The sequence below is a fragment of the Corythoichthys intestinalis genome, chromosome 10 (genome assembly GCF_030265065.1).
Source record: "Corythoichthys intestinalis isolate RoL2023-P3 chromosome 10, ASM3026506v1, whole genome shotgun sequence".
Classification (NCBI taxonomy): domain Eukaryota; kingdom Metazoa; phylum Chordata; class Actinopteri; order Syngnathiformes; family Syngnathidae; genus Corythoichthys; species Corythoichthys intestinalis.
Genome location: NC_080404.1, coordinates 7,222,824 through 7,244,876, shown reverse-complemented (window position 1 = coordinate 7,244,876; position 22,053 = coordinate 7,222,824). Strand labels below are relative to the sequence as shown.

Sequence of the window (22,053 nt, the reverse complement as noted above, 5' to 3'; positions counted from 1 at the left end):
CCTGTAAAAATATTGAAGTAAAGAGACAGAAACAATGACATTTTGCAGCTCTCTTCATCGCGTTTCCCTCGTTGTGAATAGTTGCCCCTCGACGGGATGACTGGTCCTTCTCAAGCCATTTATTTAGCTATTGGGGAAAAATACCTGGATAAAAAGAATATCCTGCAAAAATATTGGAGTGGAGAGACTGAAACAATGAAATTTTGCGGCTCTCCTCGTCGCGTTTTCCTTGTTCTGAATAATTCCCCCTCAATGGGCTGAATAGTAAAACCAATAAGCCCAGTCTCCCGCTGACGTCATCCACCTGTTGGGGACGCTAGAGCCCTATAATGGTAGGCGTGACTAACCGGCAGATTAAAAGACTAATTTCTCGTCATCTGCACTTTGCTAAATTGTTGTATATAGTCAAATCGTCTCAAAATATGATTCTAATTCACATAATAATGCTATTAAAGACTTTTTTTCTCCCGTCGTCTGCACTTTAAACTCATAATGTAATGTTCATGTAAGCAAATAATGGTGTCCTGATAAGTGATTAAGTAATAATTTTGTTGTTCAGTCTGTTTGCTGCAGACAGTCAATGGGTTCCATTTTAGAGTTTAAGCCCTCTGTTACGGGCGTGGGCAAAGGGCCCTAAAATAGGCACAAGAGATGACGAGGATTGGATGCAAAATTTTTATTAAGCCAAAAGCAGTTAGCCAGGTGCGTAGGCTGTGCTGTTCCATAGAGTGGCGAGTCTGGGTGAAACTAGGCAACAAGGCATTAGGCAAGATCCTGGAGACAAGCATGTGCGCTGCGCTCAGCTACAATGCCGACCGCTTGTGATGCCCAATGCCCACTGCATACGTCTCTCATGTGATCCGTACACCCGCGGACTAGATGCGCATGCGCGTAACGGAGGAGGCTACGTGACCACATCAACATAAAGTTCATTTTTGTGACAGTATTTTCAGATAAAAACGCATATGCAGTATATGGGCAAAAAATACACAAAGGCCAATAGTACAGTTTAGCTACAGTTAAATTCCCTCCAACACACACAAAAGCACACACAACAACCAGCAGACTGAACCTCACACACAAACATAGCACTTGTAAGAACTGGAAATTTGCTTCAGTAAATCTGCAACGATTAATTGATTAACTCGAGTAATTCGATTACAAAAAAGCTTCAAATCAAATTTTGCTGCTTCAAGAATTTGTTGTAATTGTTTGGTTTGAAAGACTTTGCATTTAGTTTTGTTGATATGGATGGATCCATTGCCCTGCAGTGGCAACAGTGAATATGACATAACTCATTTTAACATGGCTGAATCCAGCTGCTCTCTGTCAAGACCACAAATCCACGCACGCACACACAAACATAGCACTTGTAAGAACTGGCAGTGGAAATTTGCTTCAGTAAATCAGCACAGACGTGTATAGTGCTGCAACGATTAATTGATTAACTCGAGTAATTCGATTACAAAAAAGCTTCAAATCAAATTTTGCTGCTTCAAGCATTTGTTGTAATTGTTTGGTTTGAAAAACTTTGCATTTAGTTTTGTTGATTTGGATGGATCCATTGCCCTGCAGTGGCAACAGTGAATATGACACAACTCATTTTAACATGGCTGAATCCAGCTGCTCTCTGTCAAGACCAACATAGGCAAATGTTTTTAATGCATTCGTAATTTATTCTATAGGTGTATTTAGCTGTTTTTTTTTTTTTTTTTTGCAGGGATAGGTGTTTGAATGATTTATTAAGAATATTCAGAAATTTAAAAAAAGTTTGCATTTTATAGCATTTAAGCTAATGGTCTTTTGCTATGCAAGTTTGAAGAAATATTCAGGAATTTTATTTTGTGTTCGCATATAATGCTCTTTTGAAAGTGCAATCATAGCAAGCCTTTGTTTTACATCTCCTAAAAATTATCCTGCAACGCATGAAATGTTCCTAATCCGATTACTCGATTATTCGAACTAACTAGTTGACAGATTAATCAACTACTAAAATAATCGATTGCTGCAGCCCTAGAAGTGTAGCTTATTTATTTTTCTCCGCTAGACTGGGCTTTAGACGGAACTAACAACAAAACTGTGAGAGACGTGGTGGAGCTCTGGCTGGCTTAAATACGCAGATGAAGATCAGGGAAGACACCTGCCGTTGCTCCTTCCATCTGGCCCTGTAGTTGGATGACACACGTAGCCACATACACACGCCCAGCACGGAACTTAACATCCTCTTACTTTCCCAATATCCAGTAAATAAGACAAATGGTGTCAATAATACTCCTTAACATTGTAGCAACCGAGCCTATTTTATGTGGTACCATCATTTTCTAATGGCTTTTACAGTTATTTTTTTGTTTTGTTTTGTTCACGTCATCCTTTACCACAGGCTCAGAGGGCCAGGTCTATGGGAGCAATTGTGTACTGTGTCGGGGTCAAAGAATTTAACCAGACCCAGGTAGGAGGCAAAGAAGCAAAGCGCATGTATACAAACATTTAACAAAAGCAAATACAACATTGCTTGTGTATTATTTTTTTTTCTAGCTTGCAACCATTGCGGACACCATGGAACATGTGTTTCCTGTGTGGGGGGGCTTCCAAGCCCTCAGGGGAATCATTGACTCGGTAACACGCACATGCAAGCACACACAAACACACAAAATTGTGTTATCTCATCAAATCGTCTTGTGCTTTAGATCATCAAGAAGTCCTGCATTGAGATTCTCGCAGCTGAGCCATCCAATGTGTGTGCAGGAGGTAAGGTCTGCACTGCAAAAACACACTTCCTTAAAACTAGTTCATTTCCCTAGTTTTCAGTGTAAAGCTACTAGAAATAAGTGAAATTATCTTCCAGTGATTCAAGTAAATTTTACTCAGATTTCTTGAAATCAGACAAATAGCTAGCTGAAAATAATCTTAACAGATTTATTTTAAGCAAGAAATTATATTAAATCTTTAAAAAGCAAATCACGAATAGATATTGTTCAAAACATGATTTGAAAGCAAATTTTTCTTGATTTACACTGCTGGCCAAAAGTATTGGCACCCCTGCAATTCTGTCAGATAATGCTCAATTTTCCCCAGAAAATGATTGCAATTACAAATGCTTTGGTAGTCATATCTTCATTTATTCTGCTATGCAATGAAAAAACACAAAAGTGAGTGAAAAAAGAAACATTTAAATCATGATCATTTTACACAAAACTCCAAAAATAGCCAGACAAAAGTATTGGCTCCCTCAGCCTAATACTTGGTAGCACAACCTTTAGACAAAATAACTGTGAACAACTGCTTCTGGTATCCAGCAATGAGTTTTTTACAATGCTCTGCTGGAATTTTAGACCATTCTTCTGTGGCCAACTACTCCAGGTCTCTATTTGAAGTGTGCCTTCTCAAAACTGCCACTTTCAGATTTTCCATAGATGTTCTATGGGATTCAGGTCTGGACTCATTGCTGGCCACTTTAAAAGTCTCCAGTACTGTACTTTCTTTTTCTAGTGCTTTTTGAAGTGCGTTTTGGGTCATTGTCCTGCTGGAAGACCCCTGACCTCTGAGGGTCACCCAGCTTTCTTACACTGGGCCCTACATTATGCTGCAAAATTTGTTGGTAGTCTTCAGACTTAATAATGCCATGCACCCGGTCAAGCAGTCCAGTGCCAAAGGTAGCAAAGCAACCCCAAAACATCAGGGAACCTCCGCCATTTTTGACTGGGGGGACCGTGTTCTTTTCTTTGAAGGCGTCGTTTTTTTTTCCTGTAAACTTTATGTTGATGCCTTTTCCCAAAAATCTCTACTTTTTTCTCACCTGACCAGAGATCATTCTTCCAAAAAAGTTTTTGGCTTTCTCAGGTAAGTTTTGGCAAACTCCAGCCTGGCTTTTTCATGTCTCTGGGTCAGAAGTGGGGTTTTCCTGGGTATCCTACCATAGAGTCCCTTTTTGTTCAGACGCCGACGGATAGTAAGTGTTGACACTGTTATACCCTTGGACTGCAGGACAGCTTGAACTTGTTTGGATATTAGTCGAGGTACTTTATCCACCATCCGCACAATCTTTCATTGCAATCTCTCATCAATTTTGCTTTTCTGTCCACATTTAGGGAGGTTAGCCACAGTGTCATGGGCTTTACACTTCTTGATGACACTGCACACATTAAACGAACATTCAGGTCTTTGGAGATGGACCTGTAGCCTTGATATTGCCCATTTGTCCTCAAAATTTTGCTACTCAAGTCTTCAGACAGTTCTTTGGTCTTTTCTTTTCTCAATTCTCAATGTGATACCCACAAGGACACAGAACAGAGGTTGGGTCAACTTTAACTGGCTGCAAGTGTGATTTAGTTATTGCCACCACCTGTTATGTGACACAGGTAAAGGTGCTGTTAATTACACAAATAAGGGAAGCATCACATGATTTTTCAAAGGATGCCAATACTTTTGTCCGACCCCGTTTTTGAGTTTTGTGTAAAATGCGGCCCATTTTTTGTGTTTTGTGTAAAATGATAATGATTTAATTTTTTCCTATTTTCTTTTGTGTTTTTTCATTGCAAGCAAAATAAATGAAGATATTACTACGAAAGCATTTGTAATTGCAATCATTTTCTGAGAAAAATTTAGCATTATCAGACAGAACTGCAGGGGTGCCAATACTTTTGGCCAGCAATGTATGTGAAAAATGAAAACCTTTTAGATATATGGGCTTAATAAGAACAAATAGCCATAAAAGTAAGTGGAATAATCTGACACATTAATCTGTTAACACCCAAAACAAGATAGAGAAAATTATTTGACTAGATTTAAGAAATATAATCTGATTTAGATGCTATAAATTTGCAGTGTCAGTTCAGTGAGTGACTGAAGCAGTAATGCGTAGGTGTGACTGTGTCAGATGACAGTCATCCAAAGGCTTTTTGAGTGGACAAAGTTGAGTAATCGCACAGACGCTTATGGCCGTGCAGTGACACACAGCGTATTGTCATTCACGGCCGGGGGAGATTAGCATAGTGGCTTGGCCCCAGCATGTGGGCCAAAAGGGGAGGAGGAGGAACTGGAGATGGTTGGCGGAATTAGCCATGAATCTTTAAGCTTGGCTTCCTCTTTGGCCTAGTTTGCCACATCGTATATGCTAAATAGCCCCTTCAACCTCTACTTAGGCGTCATCTCACAGCTTTGCATGCTAGTTGTATAAGTAAATTGGAAAAAAAAAAAAAAGCCAAATGAGATGGTGCAGGAGCCTTTATGTGAGTCCACGGGATGGACGAGCTTTGACATGCTTTTATTACGAATCAATCAGATAGAGTACATTAGCAGCCTTGCTCCGAGGACAACTAATAGAGGAACGGAATCCAACATGAGACTTATTTGAGAATACGGGCGCACATTATCATTGTACATATGCAGAAACATTTACTCAGTTTACTAGCAGTGTTGTTTTCGTCAATGACGACGATAACGAAAATATTTTTTCAACGAACAATATTTTCATGACGACGTCATGATGACGCGCTGATAACGTGTCTTGGGAGACTAAAACATAACGAGATGGATTCCAGTTGTTGTCTGACAACAAGAGAACGAGATGAAAATTTGCCATCGTTTCCGTCATAAATTCCCAACGTGTGATTTTCTCATTATATGTGTAGTTATCACCCATTTAGCAGTGTTTGGTTGTGTCACTCATGTGAAGGAAGCGCTGCCAAGCTTTTCTTGCAAGATCAAAGCTTCAATGCCTGTCAGTCATTGTTGAACAAGCAAAACTCACAGTGCACTGCTGACCAAGTAAAGCGGCAGGAGGGAAAGTGAGGCTGTACGACCATGATGCAGAAGAACATTATATATTTTTCTAATTAAAAACCTGATCCTTTTCACACGATTCCGATCCCCTGAAAAATGGCGTGAGCCGTAGTTCCTATCCCTAGTTTTAAAGTGACTTTTTATTGACCCAATATACAGTGGTATGAAAAAGTATCTGAACCTTTTGGAATTTCTCACAATTCTGCATAAAATCACCATCAAATGTGATCTGATCTTTGTCAAAATTACACAGATGAAAATACAGTGTCTGCTTTAACTAAAACCACCCAAACATTTATAGGTTTTTATATTTTAATGAGGATAGTATGCAAACAATGACAGAAGGGGAAAAATAAGTAAGTGAATTATCACATTTAATATTTTGTGCCCCCCTTTTCAACCAGACGCTTCCTGTAGCTGCAGATCAGTCCGGCACATCGATTAGGACCAGTCTTGGCCTATTCTTCTCTACAAAACTGCTGTAATTCAGTCAGATTCCAAGGATGTCTGGCATGAATTGCTGTCTTTAGGTCATGTCTTAGCATCTCAATGGCATTCAAGTCTGGACTTCACTTGGCCCCTTCAGAACGTGTATTTTGTTCTTCTGAAACCATTCTGAAGTTGATTTACTTCTGTGTTTTGGATCATTGTCTTATTGCAGCATCCATCCTCTTTTTAGCTTCAACTGTCTGACAGACAGCCTCAGATTTTCTTGCAAAACATCCTGATAAACTTATGAATTAATTCTTCCATTAATGATTGCAAGTTGTCCAGGCCCTGAGGTAGCAAAACAGCCCCAAATCATAATGCTCCCTCCACCATGCTTCACAGTGGGGATGAGGGGTTGATGTTGGTGAGCTGTTACATTTTTGCTCCACACATGACGTAGTGTGTTGCTCCCAAACAATTCAACTTTGGTTTTATCAGTCCACAACATATTTTTCCAAAACTTCTGTGGAGTGTCCAAGTGCCTTTTTGCGAACATTAAATGAGCAACATTATTTTCTTTTAGACAGCAATGGCTTCCTCTGTGGAGTCCTCCAATGAATACCATTCTTGGCCATAGTTTTACATATAGTTGGTGTGTGCACAGAGATATGGGACTGTGCCAGTGATTTCTGAAAGTCTTTAGCAGACACTCTAGGTTTCTGTTTTTTACCTCTCCGAGTATTCTGCGCTGAACTCTTGGCGTCATCTTTGGTGGACGGCCACTCCTTGGGAGAGAAGCAACAGTGCCAAGACTTCTCTGACTGTTGATTGATGTTTATTTAGGCAGAGGGTTCACTTACTTATTTTTTTCCCCTTCTGTTACTGTTTGCATGTGATTAAAATATGAAAACCTATAGATGTTTTGGGGGGGGTTAGTTAAAGCAGACACTGTATCTTCATCTGTGTGATTTGGACAAAGATCACATCACATTTGATGGTGATTTTATGCAGAAATGTGAGAAATTCCAGAAGGTTCAGATACTTTTTCATACCACTGTATTTACTGTAATGAGGAAAGCAGAGGAGGACAAAATGCTAATTAGAGCAATGTTAAGGACAATAGTCAGTGTTCTCATGTGATAATTATTTCTGGTTTATTGCCAATGTCTCAGCCGACATGTTCCCAAATATTTTCCAGCAGACTCATTTGTTATTCGATTGATGAGCAGCCTAATGGTCAGTGAACTAAGAAACTCCCTTCAACCAAAACTTGACTCTGGCCTAATTAATGAAGGGCAGCCACTGTAATACACTGAGCTTATTACTCCAGTGTGCATCTTTTGTTAATAAATGAAGCCGTGTAGAAATAATCACAGCATGTGTGCTTTACACGCACATTATTGTTGTAGCGTGATGCAAGATTAAGCAATTGTCAAACACTGGTCAGCGTCTTAAAACCTCCATCTCGACATATTGCATCAATACTATTGTCTCCATGTGTGCAAGACAGGCTTTTTAACATGTGTAGATGATTTTCAGCACATGCACACACAAACACACACACACACACACACAAGTCCCTCACACTGATGTGAAGTGACCAGACTGAGCTGCCTGCAAACAGGCCATCAGACTGGACAGTGAACACTGGGCCACACTATCAGACATGACAGCACTGATTCCACACACACACAAAATGTTGAACCTGAGATTTGACATGACAGCGGAGATTGCTGCTTTCATTAGCGTCTGACCCGTTCCTCCCCGCCGTTCCTTCCCGCGTGGCCCCCTCCCTGCCCTTCGCTGTCCCGTCGCACTAACGTGATTGAAGGGCCGCCGTTCGGACAAGCCTTACCCCACTTTCTCGTGTGCGACTTAACAACAGAAAAAAACAACGTGCACGTTTCATGGGCAGTCGCACGCATTTATATTCGTCAAACTTTCAGGTGAAAATGAACATGGACGTGCAGCCACAGTGGTGGGCAGCAACATATGTATGTTACAAGTCAGCTGGGTGCCACCAGTCCAGACCCACCATGATTGTGACAGTGTTAACCTTTAAGCCTGTTACTGTATGTGACAGAATGTGTGTAGAAATTAATATAATCTCTATGTGATAATACATAGAACTGCAACTGCAAATTCCTAACATCTTAATCAGATTATTTTTCTTAAATCTGATCAAATAATTTTCTTCATCTTGTTTTGAGGGGTAAAGACTAGTTAACAGATTCATGCGTTAGATTATTCCACTCGATTTAAGTAAATATCACTATTTTTTTTCTTAAGCTCATATTTCTGGTCATTTTTCACCTAAAACAAGAACAATTGCTTTCAAATATTTCGAACAATATCTATTCTTAAATTACGAATATTTGACATTTCAAAGCTTTTTTTCAGATTAAATATGCTAATGTATTGCTTAAACGTCTTTTAGTCTGTTAATATTCATTTCCTCTTGCTATTTTTCTTATTTCAAGAAATCTTAGTAAAATTTATTTGAATCACTGGTAGATAATTTCACTGTTTTAGTGGATTTACGAAAACAAGCAAATTTAACAAGTTTTGAAGGGCACCACGGATAGAGACTTTTAGTTCTTAAAAGGTAAACGTTTGTATGAGTTAAAATAATTTGATATTAAAACCCTTCTTGATGTTTTCGTTTTTATAAAATTTGTGAACTTAGTTTAACTAGTATGTCGCCATTGCTGTTGACGGTAGGTGACGGGCAGTGACGTCATTGGGTTACACTGCCGTGCTTCCAGAGTATGACTCCAGCGACATAAACACGTCATCTGTTCAGCCCTTTCAATTTGAACCCGAGAGGAGCACTACTGAGCAGGACAGCACTGTCGATATTTCACAAGATGAGCAGCAAAAGCAAAATGAACAGAAAAGACGGGATGAGACAGGAGTACCGTAATTTCCCTAATATAACGTGCACGTTTTTTCCCCAAAATCAACTTGTAAAATCATGGTGCGAATTATAAACGGGTAGATGGATGGAGACAGAAATATATATATTTTACATATATACAGTGCTGCTCAAAAGTTTGTGAACCCCCTCAACATTTTGGAATTTTCTATTATTTCAACCTGATTTCCTAATCAATCAATTCAGTAGTTTTTTTTTGTTTTTTTAACAGTTGTGTTGTCGAGACTAAATTAAAAAGAGTTTTCATCAACTGATGTAGGTGCAAAATTGAACTGTTTGGTCACAACCAAAACCGCCATGTCTGGCGAAAAGTCAACACTGCATACCACCAAAAGAACCTTCTCCCAACAGTGAAGCATGGAGGTGGGAATGTCAAGATCTGGGCTTGCTTTTCATCCTCAGGACCTGGACAACTCCACATAGTCCAGGGAATCATGAATTCTGAGGAATATTGTCAAATCCTAGAACATAACCTGACGCCATCTGTTTTGAAGTTAAAGCTTGGCAGAAGGTGGATCATGCAACATGATAATGATCCAAAGCGTTCCAGCAATACAACCAAGGAATGGCTGAAAAAGAAGAAGATTCGTGTTCTGGACTGGCCCAGTCAAAGTCCTGACCTAAATCCCATTGAAATGCTGTGGCGGGACCTGAAGCGAGCAGTTCATGCCAGACGCCCATCAAACCTCTCTCAACTGACTGCGTTCTGCAAGGAAGAATGGGCAAAAATCCCCCAAAGTATATGTGAGAGGCTGATTAGTCACTACAGAAACCGTTTGGTTGAGGTAATCTCTGCAAAAGGAGGCGCAATATCCTATTAACTGAAGGGGTTCACATACTTTTGCACACATGATATCTGAGTTTTTCTTAAATCAACCACTTTTGTTAAATAAAGAATGACAATATAACTATTTCTTTTGTTTCAGTCCATTATTTGGAATGTCAGTATTGTGGATTTGGGTATAACTTAACATTTAATAAGGTTATTTTAGTTTTTTTTTACAAAAAATCTGACCATCGCTGTGTGGTTCACAAACTTTCGAGCAGCACTGTATATATATCTATATATATAAACTGATTTTTTTTTTTTTTATTGACACGGTCACGTTGTGTTGAAGAAACATATGCTGCGACCCGTTTGAAACACAAGCTGACAATTTATTCAGGTCAACAGCGATCAAACAGCAAGGCAAACACCAAATAGGTCCCCGACAGAGAGGCAATTCTGGATCCAGGGTCAGAAAAACAACTAGCAGATCGGAATGTCCTCGAGAATCGACAGTTGTTGGCTAAACGTTCAGTCTTTATGAAGTCTGCGGTATGGCACGAAGGGTGTGCCTGGGTCTTGTTTAGGATAATTCTCTTGTTGCAGATTTGGGCGGTCAAGTTCGTGCATCACCTTTTGTTGCTGGGTCAAGGTTACTGAGGCAAATGAGGTGAGAGGTTCGGCTTGCCTTGATGTCTAAGTGGCGCCAAGCTATCAAACTTGAGAGTTGGGTTTTTTTTGCGGGTGTTGTGGTAGTACAGGACATCCCACCATTTGTTCGGGACTCTCCTGAAGACATGATTGTGGGATTTGGTGTTGCAGACGTGGGCTTGTAGATGTCCTGACTATCACCTGGTTGTCAGCGTCAATCTTGCTCAATCAGATGCACGACGCACGCATTGGGCTTCCATGGTCAGAAGGCGTCATGTATCTCTTATGCCTTATGTCAAATATATTCTGCTTGTTTTCCTTAAACTATGATATAAATGCTATTTATTTTATATTGGTTACGTTAGAGTAATACAGTCAAGCAGTAAATACGATACGGTCCTCCTTCGATCTCCGTTCGCCAGTCTTTATAAGTTAAGGTGACAAATTTTATTGTGGTAACATCGCAAAAACAAAATCGCCAGGTTCGTCAGGTTTTCATCATTTATTTCAGAACTTGTCCAAAACAACATGCCTACTGTCCGCCGCAGTTGACGGTGTTCTCAACAAAACATTACAAGTGAAAGTAAACTCTCAACTGCTCCCTCTCTCTTTCACGTCAGCAACGCATCGTGTTCAGGTACAGCACGCAAAACACGTTCGCCACATTAGAACTCGATTCATTACATTATTACAGGAATTATTATTATTTTATTATTCCAGTTTTTCTTAATAATTCATTTGTTTTGCTATGTGTAATTGCCATTTGTAATAGTGCCAGCAGTATTTATTAAGGATTTAGGTTTGGTTTTTCATCTGTGGAATGAATTATTGAAATTATAATTTATTCCTATGGGAAAATCCTGCTCGACATACGACCATTTCGATTTACAAACGAGGTCCTGGAACGAATTAACTTTGTATGTAGAGGTACCACTGTATTTTATGTTTCTTATAACATATTTTAGTAAAAGAGAACAATTGTGGCTTATTACAAGTTTTTAAGTCCGTGGTTAATGGTGTTATGGTGTTAAACATATATAGCGCTTTTCCACCTACCCTTTAAGGAGATGTTTTTGCATAGTAACTTCATATACCTTGCTCATTATTTTTAAAAACTGGATATTTATAAAATTCCTAAATCTTTCTATTAGTTCATGCATTGCATCATAGCGGTGCAGGGGGAATAGATGCAGTATGATTTTCACAGACTAGGCTACAATTTGTCATTTCGTATTGGCCAAGGAAGTGCGCATTAGATATGATTAATGTTAAGACCACCAGTTACGGCATTCTGTCAGCTGTATTTTACTGTGCTATAAATCATGAAATTACGGATAATCCATGGATCTGGTTCGAATGTTGGTTCACTGATGCCTCTGATTCTTGTGGTTAAGCTCCAAATTTAAAACAGAGACAAAGAAGAGAGAGGGCCAAACAGGAAATGAGCATGTCGTGTTTCGTACGATTGTGTTTGCGTGTGTACATTAATGCTTCCTCAGTACTCGGATATCACAATTAACCAAGAAAGCTTTGAGACTTTTTGCATCTTGCAAAACATCTTGCATCATAGGTAGCGCTGATTATATGTTTTTTTTTTTTGTACAGTTCCATGAGATTAGTCACTACCTATGTCTTCTAGTTAACAGAAATGCAACCATCAAAATGAATGCCTCCCCTTTTCTATCAGATAAAACTGGGGGAGCAACTTGAATGGCATTGCTATTTTACAATATTGTTGCACATATACAAACATTAAAATAGTAACTAATTGAGCTACTTCTTTGCTAAACAAAACAGCAAGGCATGTGAAAAATAATGTCGACAGAAGTCTTTGCATAGTAATACTGTAATTGTGATCTTAGATCATGGATGTTAAACTTATTTTGGTTATATTCAACATATCAATCTCGGAAAGATACATTTGAGACATTTTTCATGTGAGAAACCTTCAGGAAATATATGGCTGCTGATTGGACGATGGCTCTTCTCGTCACACCCATGATCGACCAATCCACATTAAGCCAAAGTATGACGTATTGGTCAAGGCGAAAACATCGTTTCCCGTCAAAAAAGCTTTTAGCCACACGGTTGCTAACCGTCATATGCTATTGTTTAGCCACAATTGGATTCATTACCTTATTACTATTCATCCTTCATACAGCCACTGGAAACAGAAATGTAAAGCCATCTGCAGGCGACCGGGAGATGATTATATGAGACTGTGCGGGTGTTCGCTGGTCCTCATGAGAAACGGAGTCTTCATTAATGCAAAACACTACCGCTTTTGTCCAGCGGCGTCGCTAAAATCGACCAAAACCGAAACGTTACCCCGTGATTTAATATTTATTATTTTTAACATAGTTTGTGTTTTATTTAAGAATAACAATGTATTGCATTTTAAAGTGCCTGTGACAGCATTAAAAAAATCTGAAATAGCTTTATTATGTGAATTAGAATCATGTTTTGAGACAAATCGACTATATACAACAATTTGGAAAAGCGCAGATGACGAGAAATTAATCTTTTATGTCTTTTTCTTCTTTCTTTTTCAATTTGCCTGTCATTATAGTGCTGTAGCATCCCCAGCTGGAGGATGATGTCGGCAGGGTCACGATTTTATTTGATTTAGAATTCAGCCCATTGAGGGGGAATAATTCAGAACGAGGAAAAAGAGACGAAGAGAGCAGCAAAATGTCCGTTTCAATTGCTCTACTCCAATATTTTTACAGGATATTCTGTTTATCTAAGCAATTTCCCCAATTGTTAAATATATGGTATGGTCATGACAAATAACAGTCTTGTGCTAAAGGAAATATGAAATATTAAAAATGCATTTATTCAGTGCGGCAGGGCTAAATTACTCAAAACTGTTGACTTCTTGCACCTCCCAAACACTATTTTTTGCCACAGGACTTTGTCCAGCTTTTGTCATTTCCCTGCCCCGGCTTCGAAGAGCGTAAAAATACCAGGAGTCGTGACAGCTAGCCGACATGCTAACCCGAACCGAGCGGCGTTTCGAAGTCTTATTCTCGCCTTTCGAGGTGAGAATTCACACAAGACTACCCCGGATCATATCACATGGCGGCGGGGTTGTCGATTGTCTTCACTGATGGGCAACCCCCTCGGCGGCGAGCAAGTTACAGCTCGTCGTTCCCCTGCTGCGGGCAGGAGAGCTTGTTTGCCGGGAAAGCAGCTGGAGAATGACAGCCAGAAAAACCGGCTGACGTCAGAGTAGCGTGTAGCTGCCTGAGCCCAACCCAATGATAGTGGTCTATTGGTGGGCACACGAAGAGGGCAGAGGGGGCTGAAAGTCTGGACGATATGGAGAACCGCACGAGCATATGCCGAGTATAGTGCTCTGCCGGCGGGCACGCGAAGAGGACCGAGGGTGGTGTGCGACAAGCCGCCGGTCGTCGGCCGAGTGGCATTCTCAGTGGACAAGGAGCATTGTCAGCCACAAAATGCAAGCCACATCCATATTAAAATGTATGCCATGATCACAGTATTTTACATAATACAAAACACGATGTTTACTCACTTCCTCGTAAGTCCAATGGTCCCACAGTTGTTGGACTTGTTTTGGCCAATCTCGGGGTGAACGGGAACTTTTTGAAACCCAAAAAGGCTCACACGCTTCTCCCTGGTGCAGCAACAAAACCCTGCAACGCATTTGGCTGGCTTAATGCGAAAAATAAATGAATAAATCAGCTGAATCCGCTGTCAATCTGCATGCTATAAAGCAATGCTGTATTGTGAGATGCTGACCCAGGTGACGTCACCTTCACATTGGAGCAGGAAGTCACTCATTTTCATGGCGCGAGATTAAAAAAATTGAATAAATAAAACTATCGCTTCCACACACATCCAAGCGGTCCATTTCATTCAGGAGCATAAAATACAGCGTGAAATATGAAATAAACATGCTTTTTGCTGTCATATGCACTTTAATGAGTGATTTATTAGGATGTTTTTGTCACTACATTAGTGGTTCAATTGCTTATTATTGCAATTGTAATAATTTGTTATCGCAACAGGCCTGCCTATAAACCAACATTTCCATATCTAAAGCATGTAGAGATTTGCAGCAGAGGCAGCGACTTGTCGTGTTGTAGCTGGTGTGACCTTTCAATAGCAGTGTCACGTATACTCCAACACCCCACTGTGTTTTTATGCAGTGATCTTCACGCTGGGGCTTTTAAATGTTAAAGGTGTGACCGATGTTCATTTCTATTAGCCGGGAGGAGGCTAGAGGTAGCCAGTTAGAGCGCAAACACACTATATGCTAACGCGTCGCTGAGAAAAAGCCAAAGACACAAGTGCAGACGTCATGTGGTGCCATAGGTAAGGTCAGACCCACTTTGACAGCACTATGCTGTTGTCAGCCCCGCAGGCATGTTTTTTAACCAAGTGTTTTCTTCCCGCTCGACAACATATGCTGAGAAGCAGCCACATAGACACTGCGGCATATGCTGGCAAGGCCCTGTCAGTGCACTTTAACAGTGCCTGAGGGAAAGTAAAGGTCAAAGACGCATACGGACCATGCACACACGCCTCGTGGCTAGTGACTACACACACGCACACACACCCACACACACAAACGCGCGTGCTCCAAGATATAGGAGAACTTTTAGCATTAGCACCATCGGAGCATATTATGGACTTTTTTCACCTACAAGCACAAGCACACAGATATAAACAAACTGTGAGGAGGCACGCGCAAGCTTGAGTGCACCGTAAAAAGGAAATGGCCGCAAGCACTCCCCATAATGGTGAACATTTCCTTTCGAAAACTGTAGTTACAGGTAGTCCCCGGGTTACGACGTACCCAACTTACGTGATTTCGACTTTACGACGCCGGAGTCTCATCAGCCATTTTGTCTCCAATCGTTTTTTTGTTTTTTTTTTTCAAATAATGTTGACTTTTGTTTTGTAATGCATGCTTTTATTTTTGCGCAGGAAGCATAGAGCAGGTCGTAGTAAGATAGGGTGACCAAACGTCCTCTTTTGCCTGGACAAGTCCTCCTTTCCCGCAGTATCCTCGTTGTCCGGGCGGGTTTTATAAATTCATAAAAATGTCCGGTTTTTATGATTTTTATTACGGGACCAACTTGAAGAGAATTCCTCCGGCCGCTAGGGGGCAGCGCTTGCCTGCGTTGACGTTGCTCCTACTCGTAGGGGCGGGAGAAGAAGTAGATCTTCTTCTTCTTTTTTGTGGGCAGTTCACCCTTTGTTTCATGGGGAATTACCACCATCTACTGACGGTTTGGCGAGAGCTCAGACTACAGTAAGGAGTTCAATAAGAAGTTCTAAAAGACGTGGCTCCATACACCTTTCTGTAAGTTTCTCCTGTTAATGTCGATCACGTGTCTTCTGTTGTACATAGGGTTATATGTCTACAGAGAGATGCAGTATATTGTATGAGTCTTGTAATTGTTCTGCGTTAGTTAGTGGTTGAATGCTAGTATAGCTAAATAGCTGTGTTGCTTATGAGTTTTTTTTTTTTACGATAAATACGTATATAATGATAACTGTTGACTTCTGTCGGAGATTTGTACTGGTGTAATCTGTAAAATCCCGTTTGTTGTCGCATCTTTGCGCTGCCGATGGTAGTAAACTTTTATAGCAAAGTCTGATTTTGCCTCTGCTCCCGTTTTCGCTAATAGGGTAGCAATCAGTGAGCTCAGCTGCGCTAGGCATTATGGGCAATGTAGTTTTAAATTTGAACTGCTGCGTTTGGAAACATGCTGGTTGAATCGCTTGTCAGTTTATTTCAGTTACTGTTTGCGTACAATTTAGAACATTGTATGAGAATAAAAATTGAGTGGGAATAACATTTTGTCAACGACAATTGTCGTGATCGTAATTTTAAAAAATGTTGAGTTGGCACATAGCCAACTGGGTGTGTGTATTAACTGGACTACATTTCCATGAGTCTGCATTATATTATTTTTTTTAATAATTATTCTTTTTTTAATTTTTTTTATTTTTTTATTGTTTGATTATTTTTTTAGGAAGAATAAAGCCTGTTGAGTAAAAAAAAAGTGGGAGATATACGCATGTTTGAGTGCTCTTCGAGTAAAATTCAAGTATCTCGAGGCCGGGCCGAGTGTCCTCTTTTTTGGAAATCAAAATATGGTCACCCTATAGAAAGAGCTCATGTACACACGAAGGAAAGCGCACGCACACACATGAGGAAGAGCGCATTTGCTCCCATGAGGAGAGAGAGGAAAGATTACAGCTGCAAGCCTGCGCGCACACATTTGTTTCTTGTGAAGTATTCACAGAGGCAAAACCTGTATATAACACATTTTTTTTTACTGTTTATTGTGCATTTTCAATTGTGGTCAAATACGAGTTTATGTGATTGTTTTTGATGATGTGCGAATGCTGACTGATACATGCTAATCGTTTTTGTGGATTGTTATTGCTGTATCAGCAGCTACCCTAGTTAAAACACATATTTGAATTGCTGCTATTGAAGATGAAACTGATTTAATTTCATTTTTATTTTAGCTTCATTCTGCAAGTGTTGATGTCATGAGCAGCTGAAAAAAGTCAATAAACCACATGGACGTCTGACATTTTCATTTCAGAGTTTAGCTCACTGTTTAGCTAGGACTTAGCTCCAATGTCTTGGCAAGGACAGTACAATGATGTATTTGAATACATGTTTTTAAGTAGTTATTTTGAGATTTAGGGGGTATTAAGAGGTGCTTAAAGGGTTCATTCCAAGTTAAGTGGAAATTCCGGTTACGTCGTCAGTGTAGGAACGGAACTTATTCGTAACCCGAAGACAGAGGTGGGTTGAGTAGCCTAAAAATTTACTCAACAATAGCGTTACTTCAAAATAATATTACTCAAGTAAGAGTAAAATTAGTCATCCAAAAAATGTACTCGAATGCAAATAAAAAAGTAACCAGTGAAAAGAATACTCAAGTAATGAGTAACATTTTGAGTGACCTCACCCTCACCACAAACTTATCTATATGAACTGCTGTTATCATACTGTACAATAACTCATTACATAACCACATTAAGCCAAAGAAATATATATATTTTTTTTAATTATTGAATTTCGGCAAGAGAGAAGAAAAAATACAAAAAAAAAAACAGAAATGAAGCATTATCATCCAAAAAGCATGAGTGCCCTGCCCTCTAGTGGAGAAAATAGTTCCTAGTTTAAATAGTGAATACTGTAGTTCCTTCGTAGTTACTATTATTAAATTAAATATTATGAAATTATATGTCCGGTTTTCCGTGGTCAATGGGTGCCAAATAAAAACTGGGAGAGAGTTTTAAATCCTGGCTTAGGATTCATGTTGAGGGCGGCGCTCTATGTCAAATACTTCACTTGTTACCGTGCCTTACAGACGCCTCGTGATTAAACAGGCTGGTGTGATCATAGAACGGCAAGCTCGCGTCTGATGGGCGGAATGGAGTTGTGATTATTATTGCGATGTCTTATTGGTGAAATTAGTAGCGCTACTCTTAGCAATGGCATCTCTAGCAAAAAAAAATATATGTAGACTAAAGAGGAAAAACGTAACAACTCTTGTGTAGCCCAAAGTAGTGGAGTAAGAGTAGCGTTTTTTTTTTCACAAATCTATACAAAAGTAAAAAGTATGGCTTAGTAAAACTACTCTTAGAAGTACATTTTTCTCAAAAAGTAACTCGAGTAAATGTAACTGAGTACATATAACACATCACTACCCACCTCTGCCCGGAGACTACATGTACTTGTACAATTGTTTATATCTTTAATCAGGAAAAATATCTTGTAATATTTGATGTGTATGAAATTTAATGACAGCTGTTTCTGTCACACAGAGAGCTTTCAGGTTGTGGTGAGAGGAAATGGCTTTCTACATGCCAGAAATATTGACCAGGTCCTCTGCAGCTTCAAATTAAATGACACACACACTCTAGGTAAGTTGTGGTGACAGAAAAACTTAATGTCAAGATTACAGTTGGCAACCCTACTTGTGCAGGAATCTTTTTTCTATTCACCTTTACACAGGAAAAAATATTTACGCCTTTTGAATATTCACCCTAAAAAACAGAATCTTGGATCAGAGCACCGTATTATATCATAATATAAGAAGGTCCTAGATGAATTCCCTGAAATCAGTCTAATGAGATTAAACAACAATAAGTATAACAATAAAGTGGATTTTCCATTGGCAATTTAAAGTGTGGAAGCTTTTTATCCTGCATGCATATTGAAAATTGTGTTCAAAAAGTTTTAAAGGTTAAAACTTGTTGGTCTCATTTAGTGCTGCAATCATTAATCGATTAACTCGAGTAATTCGATTAGAAAAATCTGCAAATCAAATTTTCTGCCTCAAGGATTTGTTTAATTAGAGTGGCATTGAAATAGTTTGTTTTGAAAGTGTTTGCATTTAGTTTTACGGATTTGGGTAGACACACTGCCCTCCAGTGGCAACAGTGAATATGACATAACTGAGCTAACGTGGCCAGATCCAGCTGCTCCCTGTTAAGACCAACATGATGTAAGTTTTTTGGTTAAAATGACTTTTAATGCATTTGTAATTTAGTTGACTTGTTAAAAGCATCGTTAAAAAAAAGTTAGCATTTAAGCTAACAGAATTTTGCTACACGTGTTAGCCAATTGTTCTTTTGTTGTATTTCGATCTTCATTTATTAATTTTCTCTACCATTTGAGGCCGAGCTCAGGTATTTTAATTTATTTTTAATTGCTTTTGTGAAATGAAGGTGCAGTTCTGCATAGTTTGAAAAAACACTCGGGAATTTTATTTTGTATTCACATTTAATTGTCTTTTGAAAGTGCAATCTCAGCAAGCCTTTGTTTTCCATCTCCTAAAATTTATTCTCCAACACATTAAATGGTTCGATTATTCGAACTAATTGAAAGATTAATCTATTACTTAAACAATAGATAACTGCAGCCCTGTTTACGCGATTATTCGAACTAATTGAAAGATTAATCTATTACTTAAACAATAGATAACTGCAGCCCTAGATTTATTTGATGGCATGTACCGTATTTTCCGCACTATGAGACACATCGGCGTATCAGGCACAACTTCAATGAATGGCCTATATTAAAACTGTTTTTTTTTTTTATATAGAGCTCACTGAATTATCAGGCGCAGTAGTACTAGCAGTTGTGGTTGCGCCATGCATCCAATAGATAGGAGCTGGGCAAAAGTGAATGTCATGCCATGACTAACCATATATAAGCGCATCGTCATTGTTTCTAGAAAATTGAAGGCTTTTAGGTGTGACTTATAGTGCGGAAAATACAGGTTACAAACGAGTTCCGTTCCTAACCCGGTGACTACCTGCACTGAATTTCAAAATGCTGGTCTAGTTTGAAATTGTACAACTTTGGAATGTAAATATGCAGTACTAACAGAGTGGGAAAAAACTCATCTGCAAAAAAAATTAAATATTAAATTTGATAAATGAATTAAATTTTCTCCAGATGAAAGACCAGCTGGGATAGAGGATACATTCCTTCTCTGTCCTGCTCCTGTTATTGAAGAAGCAGGGAGGTGAGTTGCACATTTGTAATTTTTACCCTGACACGATTGTTTCTTCACCTATTGTTTACATATTTAAAGACCAAATTTAGCTGTCGCCATCTTTGCCAGCAAGTTAGTCCGATGTACACGCCACGCCACTCGCGTCCTTGAAAACATCTTGGCCAAAGTCACTGAGCGTGTGTGATCAATCAGAGTTTGTCACAGCTAACGAAGGCAGACACCGATCACAGGAGGAGAGCCCAGGAACACGACTTAATGAGCGCCTCCTGGTTTAAACCGTCACAACCCCCTCTTTGTGTATTGTGTGTCTAATATGAATGTGCGTGGTATCCCAATCTGTGGCTGACACTTTAAGGAGAAAGCAAGTGTCAGGGGAGGTGGCCAGGGAGTGTAAAGTTTCCTCCAAGCGTTCACAGCCCTGCCCTTGGTGATCGAGACTGGAAGTTTTCTAGTAGGGCAGACAGAGCGCGGCTTTGGGCCGAGCTCCAAGTGGACCGAGGCCCGGCAGCATTCCTGGGCCTGCTGCCCCGGAGTCCTGTACATAATTATACTGTGCCGCCCTGCGGCTTCAGACACCTCCTAGTCATCATCTGTCTTGGCGCTGTCACTCAGATTTCTTGTGTGATTTGAGCTCTTCTGCAAAGTAGTTTGTTCACAGGGAAACACTCCTCACACATGGAAATTGGAAAAAGGAATTTTGTTTTCTTGCTGCAGAAGATGAAGACTGACATCCTCTATTTCATTTACTGAAATACATACAGTAAAGTAACATGCAACTTATGGAATTTGAAAGATTGCAACTGGGATAATTCGTAAAATAAAGGAATCAGAAAAAAAAACTCAAGATATTCTGGTATCAAATATTTTTCACCTTAGTCTTTAATTACCTCATACAGCCGTCCAATTTTCTACACTACTTATTCTGTTCAAGGCCACGGAAAGCTTAGCACATCTAAGATGGTTTCCAGGAAAAGGCAGAAAACCTTTATGAACTGGTTGCTGGTCATTTACGGGGCACGTAGAGACAGACAAGTCACACCGACAACGTACATTCACACTGGCACTGGGTGAGAACTGATCATAAGCACTATACAAGTTATGAAAATGACCTTCTGGGTTTTAACCTTATCCACTCCACGCTGTACAATCGGGTACGCCGGCGTCCCCTTGATTTCTCAGGGCCATAACATCTGTTGTACTTACTACTCATTATAAAGACGTCATTTTTTTACCAGTGTACTATTATAGACGAATCGTAGCTTTCATTCAATACCAGATGGCAGCACTGTCTCATCGTAACTAAATGTTTTCCGGAGGCGACTGAAAAAAATCCAGTCGAAGTTCACGTCAATGGCCGCCATCTTGCATCCGCAATGTTTCATATCATGTCTCTGCTGGAAATAATCAGTTTTTCTCACAATTACAACAACAAAATGGCATCACAACAGCAAGACAGAGGTAGAAGTAGGAGTAAAGTGGTATGAAAAAGTATCTGAACCTTTTGTAATTTATCACATTTCTGCATAAAATCACAATCAAATGTTATCTGATCTTTGTCAAAATCACACAGAAGTTAAAAAAAAAAAAAGTGTCTGCTTTAACACAAATTTAGAGGTTTCCATATTTTAATGAGGTTCGCATGCAAACAATGACAGAAGAGGGAAAAATGAGTGAACCCTCTGCCTAAGGAGACTTAAAGAGCAACTGAAACCAATTTTTACCAAACATTTTAAGTCAGGTGTGTGCCCAATCACTGATGAGTGATTTAAAGCTGCCCAGCCCACTATAAAACACACACCTGGTAAGAATAATCTTTATGAGAAGCATTGTCTAATGTGCATCATGGCTCGGTCAAAAGAGCTGTCTGAAGACCTGCGATTGTTGATCTGTATATAGCTGGGAAAGGATAGAAAACCATCTCTAAAAGTCTGGATGATCATCAATAGACAGTTGGTGAAGTTGTC

The 22,053-nt window shown here is 39.5% G+C and overlaps 1 protein-coding gene across 3 annotated transcripts in view; it reads left to right on the top strand.

The window, feature by feature from the left end:
- antxr1d (ANTXR cell adhesion molecule 1d) overlaps positions 1 to 22,053 on the top strand; it is an 80,034-nt gene that overhangs the window by 21,859 nt on the left and 36,122 nt on the right. For all 3 annotated transcript variants that reach the window (XM_057847960.1, XM_057847962.1, XM_057847961.1), the window contains 5 exons: positions 2,381 to 2,449; positions 2,536 to 2,616; positions 2,688 to 2,748; positions 18,390 to 18,488; positions 20,029 to 20,098. In XM_057847960.1, the coding sequence (XP_057703943.1) occupies positions 2,381 to 2,449; positions 2,536 to 2,616; positions 2,688 to 2,748; positions 18,390 to 18,488; positions 20,029 to 20,098 (380 nt within the window). The remainder of the gene's footprint in view (positions 1 to 2,380; positions 2,450 to 2,535; positions 2,617 to 2,687; positions 2,749 to 18,389; positions 18,489 to 20,028; positions 20,099 to 22,053) is intronic.